Raw genomic sequence first — 12,284 nt, forward strand, 5'->3', positions numbered from 1 at the left:
ACAATTAAAAATAGTTGTTATCATATTTATACTCAAAAAACTAACTGCCATCAAGTCAGATCTGACTCGTAGCGACCCCTCCTTGGGTTTACAAGGCAGTATCACTACAGAAGTAGATTGCCCAACCTTCCTTCTGAGGAATGGCTGGTGGATTTGAACTACCAGCCTTCTGGTTAGCAGTCAGGTCAACTGATTTAATTATATACACACATACACACACTGGACTATATCTGTATATCTCTTACCTACTACAAGTCTTGGCACTTGGTACATACATAATAATAGTCTCTGAGTGATGCAAATGGTTCCTGTATTTTTGGCAAATTGACTGCATGTTATACAGTTTTTTACAAAGTGCACAACTCTCTTGCACGTTAGTTTCCTATGCACACTATGTGCATTATATGTTTATGCATGTTATTTGCATAGACACATTATTTGCGAAAAATATAGTAAGTGTTTGACTTCTAGCCAAGAGGTTTTGTGTTTGAACCATCCAGAGGTGTCTCAGAAGTCAGGATTGATGCACCACACTGTTTTAATTTTTTGAGGAAACTGCCATGCTGTTTTCCACAACAATACTTGATAGATTTTTATGTATGTTTTCTCTTTTTGTACCGTTCTGCATTCGTGCCATCAATGGATAAGGGTTGCAATTACTCACAAATATCAATTTTATTTATTTATTTATCTATTTATTTATTTCTTTAATCTTAGCCATACTGTTTTTGTTTTTTCATTTTTGTTGTGTGCCGTTGAGTCAGCCCTGACTCCTAGCGACCCCTCCTTTCTGAGGTGATATCACTACGGAAGTAGATTGCCCAACCTTCCTTCGGAGGAGTGGCTGGTGGGTTTGAACTGCCAGCCTTCTGGTTAGCAGTCAAGTGCTTTAGGCACTATGCTACCAGAGCTCCACTTAGCCATCCTAGACAGAGTGAAAGGGTATGTCTCATGGTTTTAATTTGCATCTTTTTGATGTCCAAAGTTGTTGAGCATGTTTTCACAATGATTTCATGAAACATCCAAGTCAATTGGCCTAATAATGCTTTTCAGTACTTCCTAGTTCATCGTTCTGTGCCTGGATTCTTAAAATCTTGCAAGAACTATCCAAGGTACAATTGATCCTCATTCACTTGGAATAGTAAAAGAAGAAGATTAGTCAGGAATCTGAGGAAGAAATGAATATATGTCTACTTCCTTCCACGAACAATTGCATCCTTTATTATGTTGTTAGGTGCCTTTGAGTCAGCTCCTACTCATAGGGATCCAGTGTACAAAAGAATGAAACACTGCCTGATGCCTGGTCCTGAGACATCCTCACCATCTTTGCTATGCTTGAGTCCATCATTGCAGCCACTGTGTGAATCCTTCTCATTAAGGGTCTTCCCATTATTGCTGACCTTCTACTTTAACAAGAACAGTATCTTTTTGCAGGGATTGATGCCTTCTGACAACGTGACCAAAGTAGGTGGACAAAGTCTAGCTATTCTCGCCTCCGAAGAGCATTCTGGTAGCACTGCTCCCAGGACAGTTTTGTTCTTCTTTCTGGCCACCCATGGTATTCTCAGTATTCTTTGCCAACACCACAGTTCAAAGACATCAACTCTTCTTTGGTTTTCCTGATTCATTGTCCAGCTTTCACTTGCATATGAGGCGATTGAAAACACCACACCTTGGGTTAGACACACTTTAGTCTTCAAAGAGACATCTTTGGTTCTTAACACTTGAAAGATGTCTTTTGCAGTGGATTTGTCCCATGCAAAATGATGTCTGATTTCTTGACTGCTGCTTCCACGGGTTAATTGTGGATCCAAGTAAAATGAAATTCTTGACAACATCAGTCTTTTTTCTGTTTATTGTGATATTGTTTATTGGTCTAGTTGTGAGGATTTCTGTTCTCTTTATGCACAAAGACAAGACTGTAGTCTTTGATCTTTACTGGTAAGTGCTTCAAGTCATCTTCACTTTCAACATATTGCATATTGCAGATGTTAATGAGTTTTCTTCTAATTCTGATGCTGTGCTCTTCTTTGTATAGTCCAGCTTCTTGGATTATTTGCTCAGCATGTAGATTGAATAAGTGTGGTGAAAGGATACAACCCTGCCACACAACCCTCCTGATTTTTTTTTATTCCTATATTATGAGAGAAGGAGCTCTTAGCATAGTGCCTAAGGCACTTGACTGCTAACCAGAAGGTTGGCAGTTCAAACCCACCAGCCACTCCTTGGAAGGAAGGTCGGGCAATCTACTTTCATAGTGATACTGCCTCAGAAACCCAAGGAGGGGTCACTATGAGTTGGGTCTGACTGGACAACACACAACAATAAAGTATTATGAGCCAAGAAAAAATTGGATCATGCCTGACAACTGTTACTGAACATTTTGGGCAAAGATTCTATAGAAGAATAAAAGGGGGGTGGGGAAGTGGAACACAATTTCAAATTCTCAGTGGACTCTAGACTTCCTTAAGCCAGTAAAGCTGCATAAAGCTCTGAAGCTACTGCTCTCAGATAATCTTTAAACCTTAAATGTCAAACCAAAACTATATCTTATTACTATTATAACTATTAAGAGTTATAGCCTTTTTCTAAAAAAAATGAGATTGAGCTTGCCAAACTATACAATTTCATTCTATAAAACTTAAGAACTCAAGATATTACTTACATTTTTCTAAACTCTTTGAACATCTAGGTCTAGTCTAACTTATTGTTGACCCGGATTTTCCAGTAAATCTCATATTTCAGAAAACAGTGTCACACAGGAAGATGCTCTGAATTCTTGACAACTTTCCCAAAATCAGTTTAGTTAAAGTCTGGATTGAAGATAGATTATATATCACAATTTTATCTTGTGTGACAGAAGCTTTTGCTTTGAACAACTTCGTTCTCTCTCCAAATTTTCTAAATTCGTCAGCAGATTGTTCATATGTCATCTTACTACACTCTATACCTTCCAGGGTTTTATTATATAGATTTCCATGTCACGTGTCTAGTGAGGATTGTGAGGGGAAGTTACTGTATGCTATATCATTAGTTTCTACATTTTGCTTTTTGTACCTTTGGGGTAAAGCTAAAGCATGCAGAGCCTTGCGAATACATGTTTGGAGAAGAAAAATTCTAGCACTCATTCAAATAACATTTATATAATCTCAAAGTTCTCATTTAGTTAAAGAAGCATATTATGCTTACTTTAAAACATATTCAAAAATGAAGGGATAACTGTAATGGACGCTATAAAGTGAACAAGCAACTTCAACAATTATCAACTCATGGTAAATTCTGCTTCGTGTCTAGCTTCCCCATCACCCTCAAAAGTGGACTCACTTGAAGCAGTTCTCAAACATAATGTCTTTTTATTAAAAATTAATTAGTATAATTTTCTAAGCTATAAGGACTGCTGAACACACATTTGTAGTACATGTATCACACATGTGATTGTTGTTGTTAGGTACTTTTGAGTCTGTTCTGAATCAGCGACCCCAAGCACAACAAGATGAAATACTCTCCAGTTCTGTACCATCCTCATAATAATTGCTATGTTTGAACCCATAGTTGCAGCTACTGTGTCAATCCATCTTATCGAGGGTTTACCTCTCTTGTTGACCCTCTATTTTACCAAGAATGATGTCCTTCTCCAGGGACTGGTCCTTCCTGAAGAATGTAAGACAAAGTCTCACCTTCCCTGCTTCTATGGCACTTTCTGGCTAACTTCCAAGACATATTTGTTTTTCTGGCAATCCATGTTATATTCAATGTTCTTTACCAACACTATAATTCAAAAGCATCAATTTTTCTTTGCTCTTCTTTATTCATTGTCTAACTATGGCATGAATATGAGGCAATTAAAAATACCATGGCTTAGGTCAGGCACACCTTAGACCTCAAAGTGTCTTTGCTTCTTACCACTGAAAGAGGTCTTTGGCAGCAGATTTGCCCAGTGCAATACAACATCTGGTTTCTTGACTGCTGCTTCCATGGGTGTTCATTGTGGAGCCAAGTAAAACAAAATCCTTGACAACTTCAATATTTTCTGCTTGTCATGATGTTGCTTATTGGTCTAGTTGTGAGATTTTTGTTTTCTTTTTATTAAAGTGTAATCTGGACTGAATACTGTAGTCTTGGATCTTCATCAGCAAGTACTTCAAGTTCTTTTCACTTTCAGCAAGCAAGGTTGTATCTATCATCTGCATATCACAGTTAATGAGTCTTCCTCCAATCTTAATGCTGCCTTCTTCTTCATATAGTCCAGTTTCTCAGATTATTTGTTCAATATACAAATTAAATCAACATGGTGAAATTCTACAGCACTGACTTACACATTTCTTGATTTTAAACCATGCAGCATCCTCTTGTTCGGGAGCTCTGGTGGCATAGTGCCTAAGGCATTTGACTGCTAACCAGAAGGATGGTGGTTCAAACCTACCAGCCACTCCTCCGAGGGAAGGTTGGGCAACCCACTTCGGTAGTGACACTGCCTCGGAAACCCAAGGAGGGGTCACTATGAGTTGGATCTGATTCGACGGCAGTGAGTTTGGTTTTGGTTTTGGAGCCTCTTGTTCTGTTGGAACAACTGCGTCTTGGTATATGTACAGGTTCCACATGAGCACAATTAAGTGTTCTGGAATGCCCATTCTCTGCAGTGTTATTCATAATTTGTTATGATTCATACAGTGGAATGCCTTTGCATAGCCAATAAAACACAGGTTAATATCACTGTTATTCTCTGCTTTCAGCCAAGATTGATTTGATATCAGCAATTATATCCCTCATTCTATGTGCTCCTCTGAATCTGGCTTGGACTTCTGACAGTTCCCTGGCAATGTACTCATGCAATCATTTTTGAATTATCTTCAGCAAAAGTTTACTTATGTATGATATTAATGACATTGTGCAATAATTTCTGTATTCTATTGGATCATTTTTCTTCAGAATGTGCACAAATATGGATCTCTCCCAGTTGGCCAGGTAGCGATCTTCCAAATTTCTTGGCATAGATGAGTGGGTGCCACTAGTGAAGCATCCATTTGTTGAAATGTCTCAGTTAGTATTCCATCAATTCCTGGAGTCTAATTTTTCACCAGTGTCTTCAATGAAGCTTGAATTTGTTCCTTCAGTTCTATTGGTTCTTGATTCCATGCTGCCTCCTGAAATCGGTGAATGTTAACCAATTATTTTTGGTATAGTGATTGCTTATTCTTTCCATCTTCTTTTGATACTTCCTATGTTGTTGGATATTTTGCACATAGAATATTTCATTATTGCAACTAGAGGCTTGAATTATTTTCTTCAACCCTTTCAGCTTGAGAAAGGCCAAGAATGCTCTTACCTTTTGTTTTTTTCACATTGCAATATAGTACATTACTGTCTTCTCTAGTCACTCTTTGACATCTTTTGCTTAACTCTTTTACTTCACCATTGCTTCCATTCGCTTTAGCTGCTCTATGTTCAAGAGCAAGTTTCAGAGTTTGTTCTGACAATTATACATGCAATAAAAATAAAAAATTTCTTAATTTTATCAAATATCCCACCAGACACTCTTCAGAAGGAGGATGGGGCACTCTACTTCCATAGTGATACTGCCTTGGAACCCCAAGGAAGGGTCGCCATGAGTTGGGTCCGGCTCGATGGCACATAACAACAACAACAACATATTTTATAGTACATGAATTTTCTAATAATTTTTATACTTAGTCTTAAAATTTTGAGCTCCAAGAATATCCATTTATTTAATAGATTTATATATCTCTTAGATATCTTTTAATGGTACTCATCTTTTTTCTTATATTTTTTTCTTGCATTTGATATGTTGAAGAAATTAGTTTGTGTTATACAGTTTCTTCCATTTTGGACATCTGCAGAGTACATGTTCTTCTATCCTCCTGTTTTGTCAGTTAGTAGTTAGATCAAGAAATTTCATTATATGAAGGTTTCCTTCACCCTCCATCGCTCTCTTCTTTCCTTCCATCCTTCCTACTTTTCTTTATTATTTGGCAAAGGTACTTCATAGGCTTTTGTGCATGTCCTCTCTTTTTGTAATGTTAGTGTCATTGAAAATCATTGCCTAGATTAATTACATATAAGAAAATGCAAAAAGGGGATGTTCTAACTCTATCTTTCCTTTTTTTTTTTTTTTTATTTACTTGTATTAGGATTGGATAATTCTAAATCATTAATTTCAGGATGATTGGTCTCTGCATGATATTAAATTTTCTATATAAGAATGCATTTTGTCTTTCAGTTAAAGTCTATTTTTATGAACTTCAGGTGTTCATTTTTCTTCATACAGATCATTTACCTATTTTGCTTAATGTAAATGTTGTGCTCTTTTCTATTACATTTAACAAGTTATATTTAATATATATAAAACTCTTAGATTTTGTCTATTGATTCCATAGCCTGATACTGTGCTAGGTGTTTTTACTGTGTGTAGTAATTTTCTCATGAACTCTTCTAGTTTCTAGATATATAAGATTTGAAGACAGAAATATTTTTTTACCTTGCCTTTCCATTTCTCATGCATGTAATTATTTTCTCTGTGGCATTAAAACATGTAAGAGAGTATCTTTGTCTTATTTACTATCATTCCATTTACCCAGCATTATATACTTGGTGTTCAATGATTGTTTAATGCTGGAGAGCAGACTGTAGAGGCATTTCCTTGAGTGTTTTAGAAAATACTTCTACAGAGGTAGAAAGAAACATTACATTATAAAGGATATGAGATTTTATGAGATTTAGCTATAGCATAGCAGAGATTGAGGTGATAATAATGTATCATTTATAATATTCAATCAACCAGGATGGTAAATTCAGAGCTTACCATGTTGAAAGAATTCTTGCTCTTACAACTTACATTCATCATTGTACACTAGGTGTTAGCTAATAATATAAGGCACATAATAATAATAATAATAATAATATAACAGTAAAATAAGAAGCTCTGATAGCATAGTGCCTAAGGCACTTGACTGCTAACCAGAAAGCTGGTGGTTCAAACCCACCAGTCACTCCTCGGAAGGAAGGTTGGACAATCTATTTCCGTAGTGATACTGTCTCGGAAACCCAAGGAGGGGTTGTTATGAGTCAGGACCGACTCGATGGCACATAATAACAACAACAGATGACTCCTAGTTGTTGTTTTGCACAAGAGTAATGCAAACATGCTAAGAAAAACACTTGAAAAAAGTTTCTTTTTGTTCATAATTTATGTCTAAGAATCAGTTCAAACCCACCAGCCACTCCTCAGAAGGAAGATTGGCTAATCTACTTCCATAGAGATACTACCTCAGAAACCCAAGGAACAGTCCCTATGAGTCGAGAAGGACTCTATGGCACTGAGTTTGGTTTTGGTTTGGTGTACACGCATATATGTGTGTGTAGTACACATTTATATGCCATCATTCCATGCCACTTGCTAAAAGATGGACAGACAAATGAATAACGTTACAGACATAAAAACTAAGGCATAAATGTAAGGAATCAATTCCATTGCTGTAAAGCATTCAAACACTTGAGCTGAGAAATATACAAGAAGAGGCAGGCTGCAGACATGCATATACCATTGTGTATTCTATGGGTCACTTTTTAGCTGACTTCATCCTTAGGTTTGTCACTATTTTTCTTATGGTGTTGTTGTTGTTGTTATGTGCCATCAAGCCAGATCTGACTCATAGCGACCCCTCCTTGGGTTTCCGAGGCAGTATCACTATGGAAGTAGATTGCCCAACCTTCCTTCCGAGGAGTGGCTGGTGGGTTTGAGCCGCCAGCCTTCTGGTTAGCAGTCAAGTACCTTAGGCACTATGCTACCAGAGTAGTAAAAAATAAATCAATAAAAACTCCAGTCATCCTTTTTTCATTAATCCATAGATTTTAAAGTATGAGAGGAAAATAAAGACAGCCTCGTTGATCTTATTTGAAACTGGGCTTGTCAGGTTTTGTAAAGAACATGGTTCATGCTGACTCACTCTGGATAGGTGAGTCAACATGATTTAGGATCTACCCACAGGATGATGCACCAATTTTCTAGAAATAAAACTGGCTGGGTTTTAACACATTCAGAAATATTCCCATTTATAACAGCAGTATTTCACCTTTTCCTAACTATACATGATGAGCTAGTTAACTATAGCAGAATGCTATTTGCATAATTCATTTAATCTCACAACTCTATGGGCATACTATTATTCCCATTTCACAGAGGAGGAAACCAATGCTCATATAGATTCTTCATCTTTGCAAAAACCACTCTGCTCCCCGAGACTTTGGCCCCTAGTCATCCTTTAGGCCTTGAATTGAACTCACTCTTATGGCTTCCAGCCAAACAATGGACAGGAGTGTAAGTTGAACATTTATTTATACCAGGTAGATACATTCTGTAGAACAATCAATCACAGGAGATTATAGTTCTGGTGGTGCAGTCAGTGCCCAAGGTATCTGACTACTAACCAGTAAGTAGTTAGTAAGTTCGTGATTCAAACCCACCAGCCACTACTCAGAAGGAAGACAGGGCACCCTACTTCCATAAAGATTTACCACCTTGGAAACCCAGTGGGTCTTGCTATGAGTCAGAATTGATTGACTCCGTGGCAATGGATATTTGCACAGGGAGATAGCTCAGTGGGCAAGAATGCATAGGAAAGAAGGACACAGGGAAGAGGTAAGTAAGTACAGGAGGAAGTGGAAAGAGAGGTGTTACATTATGGGGATTGCGAACAATGTCATGACACGAACTCTATATTATGAACTGTTGAATGGAAAACAAAATCTGCTCTGTAAACTTTTACCAAAATCACAATAAAAACACTCTGCTAGCAGATCACAAAAGTCTGATTAATTCTTCATATAATTCATAACCACCACAATATCTCCCTTAAAATAATAAAGCTAAACATGTCACATAATTAGTAAAAGTTTTATATACTACATATTTCTAATTCTTCATGTGACATAATGCAGTGTGATTTTCTACCTTTTTCCCTGTGCCTTTTACTAGTTCATTTTCTTTCTCTGCTTGCTGAGTTCTCTCTCTCACTTAATACCTAATTAAGCAATTATATTTAATTCTTATATCTAATTTGATAAAGCTTTTCATGAAGTACTATTAAAATACCAGAAGAATTTGTTGTTTTTCAAAACGTCTCAAATTATAAATGAAATAAAAATAATCAGTGCACCTTAAACGTGTTTTTGTTGAATTCCAAAAGTCATATGTATGAATGTCACATAGAGGTGAATATACAAATCACAGCATTTAGCATAATGGAGTCTTTCCACTGTGATTTTTGGCCAAGGCTTCTGAAGACCTTTGCTCTGATTTCAAATCCAGACATCCTCCCACTCTTTGACCTACTTGAAATAGCATTTCCATTAAGTACAACCCAGGTCTTCATCTAACATTATTTTTTAAAACAAGTACTTTTATTAAAAAAAAAAAAAAAAATTATGCCAGTTGTTTATAAGACCACATACAAATGATGAATATGTCATCAATTTAGGGATAATCATCTAATAGCATAAAAGCAAAATACTTATTTTAATTCCATATTTACAAGTAATCATACTAATGATCTTATTGAATTAAAAAAACACACACACATATATATGTAAAATCGTTAAAGTTTATAAAATTTCAAAAGAAAGCTTACTTACTTGTTCAAATTCATTCTTTTGAAATTCTTCAAAACCAAAGATGTCCAATATTCCAATATCCAGTGTCTGTATGCTTAAATAAAATAATAAAATAGAATGAGTGGGCATGTTCAATGCTCTCATATGACCTCCTGCTCACTGCCACTTAAGGTCAGAGAAATCCAGTCACGTAGCAAGTCACTGTCAAATTGAGCTAAAAATATTCAAGTAATTACCTTAGAATTTGGTAGAAAACTCTGAAATTTGGCAAAGAAAATAATGCTTTGACTCAAACATAAATATGTCAATAAACACACAATGATTTCTAAGTTAAAAATGTAACAATATATGGGTGGTTTAATATTCATGCCTCTAAAACAGTTCTTTTGTCTGTCTTCTTACACTGGCTTGCTTTGCCTTAAGGAACTTCAGAGTACATTTCAAGTTGTCCTCGCAAGAAAGTACTCGTATCCTTTCAGGCTACACAAACAGTAAAGCAAGCAATTTCTTCATCAAATGTGAGTACAGTATACAGTAAAGTATACAGTATACAGTAAAGCATAATTAAGTCGCATGCCTGGATATATCAAATTAAGCACTTCAAGATTATATTAGGATCTTTATAAATGCTTACAAAAGAAGAAAATGAAAAATTAGAGTAAAATTTAAGGAATTCAAGCTGAGTAACTTGTCATACTTTTTCCAATAGAAATTATTGCTTTTGAAATTAACTATAGGTTTGCTATGAGTTGGAACTGATATGATGGCAGTGGATTTGGATTGGTTTTGGATGATAAAATCACAGACTTCTGAATCCACATGGTGGTGTGGTAAGAAGTAAGAAAAACCTGGGTCAGTAACAGTGGCCCTAACAACTATGATTCTGTGTGTGTGTATGTGTATGTGTGTGTGTGTGTGTGGTGGAGGGAGGGCTGGGAAAGAGCGCAAAAAGTTGTTCTCTGCACAAAAAGCTTTCAGATGACAGATGACTCTGAAATGCAGGATACCAGGAAGGCATATACCCCTACCTCTTCCACCTATCATTTTAAGTGATAAAAGAAAGCACCAGGATACTAGCTGATATATAGTGAGTCTCCGGTAAGTGGGCACTGTCATTTTTTGTTAATAGTGGTTGTTTACAACTCACTACATTATTGAAGATGATGGTTATTAGAATGAAGATAAGCAGTTAATACTCAAAAATCAAATTCATTGTCATTGAGTACATTCCAACTCATGACAACCATATAGGACAGAGTAGAACCACCCCATAGGGTTTCCAAGGCTATAAATCTTTATAGAAGCAGACTGCCATCTCTTTCTCCCATGAAGTGGCTGTTGGTTTCAAACTTCCAACCTTTCCGTTAGCAGCCAAGTGCTTAACAACTGTACCACCAGAGTTCTTTAGACATTAAAATTTCAATCTCATTAAAATGGCAAAGAAATAAAATTTTAACAAATAGGGGAAAAAATATTGCATAGGATAGTTGTAGATGTTAAATGAGATAAGCCATTTTAAAATGTAACACTTAATACAAGGTGCTCAGTAAAATTTTAGCTTTAGTTTTCCTCCTCATCACTGTATTTTCTTATATAGGCTAATTACCTGCACTTTTCACTTGAATGATAAACTCTCTTTTTAACTTTTTAATAAATATTTCCAGCAGAAGAGAAATACAAGGAAGTACTGTGTGCAGGAATGATGTTGCATGCACAATGTTATAAAGGAGAGACGGAGCAAGAAGGCTATCCACCCACGTGTTCTGGACACCATCTCTACCTTCAACCAGTTTTTGGCTCAATTTGGCAGCAAGCACAAATCCTTTTCCTAACTTATCGAGTATTTTCAGAAAATGATAAGCCTCAGGTACTTTTTTAGGTCAAAGAATAGGAACTCCCAAACGTATGTGTGATATTGGTATCACACCCCTTGTCTCAAGTTCCCCTCACAGACTGGAGGCAACCAGTGAAGGAATTGTCAGTTAGCCTCCACAGTAAGTGCACGTTTTTAATAAAAACAAAGAAAACCTTATTTTAATTGAGCAAGTCAGCTTATTGATAGTATAATTTGGTGAATGCTTGCTATGGTTTATTTGTGCTTCCAAAAATGTTCAGGAGTTCTCAAGACACAGTGGTTAATACATTTGGCTGCTAAACAAAAGGTTGGCAGTTTGAACCCACCAGCTACTCCATGAGAGAAAGATGAGACAGTCTCCTTCCAGAAGGGCTTAGAAACACTATGGTGCAATTCTATTCTTATAGGGTCACTATGAGTCAGAATTGACTTGATGGCAATAGGAGTGAATAAACTGATATGTTCAAGTGTTAACCCTTGGTACCCACAAACTTGACCTTATTTGGGAATAGATTATTTGCAGAAGTAATTAGGTAGCTTGAGATCAGAGTTGGGTAGGGTGGGCCCTAATCCAATATGCTGTTGTTGTTGTTGTTAAGTGCTGTCGAGTCATTTACCACTCATAGAGACGCCATGCACAGCAGAACGAAACACTGCCCGATCCTGCACCAGCCCCACAATCCCTGCTATACTTGAGCCCATCATCACAGCCACCATGTCAATCCATCCCGTTGAAGGCCTCCCCCTCTTTCGTCAACCCTCCAACCTACCAAGCATGACATCCTTCTCCAGGAAATGGTCC

The 12,284-nt window shown here is 36.7% G+C and overlaps 1 protein-coding gene across 1 annotated transcript in view; it reads right to left on the reverse strand.

The window, feature by feature from the left end:
• Nucleotides 1-12,284, reverse strand: part of MYO16 (myosin XVI) — a 974,663-nt gene that overhangs the window by 370,182 nt on the left and 592,197 nt on the right. The window contains exon 20 of the mRNA XM_007938926.2: nt 9,649-9,721. Coding sequence (XP_007937117.1) covers nt 9,649-9,721 — 73 coding nt within the window. The remainder of the gene's footprint in view (nt 1-9,648; nt 9,722-12,284) is intronic.

Source organism: Orycteropus afer, unplaced genomic scaffold (genome assembly GCF_000298275.1).
Source record: "Orycteropus afer afer isolate SDZICR_OR568_19922 unplaced genomic scaffold, OryAfe1.0 scaffold00055, whole genome shotgun sequence".
Taxonomy (NCBI): Eukaryota; Metazoa; Chordata; class Mammalia; order Tubulidentata; family Orycteropodidae; genus Orycteropus; species Orycteropus afer.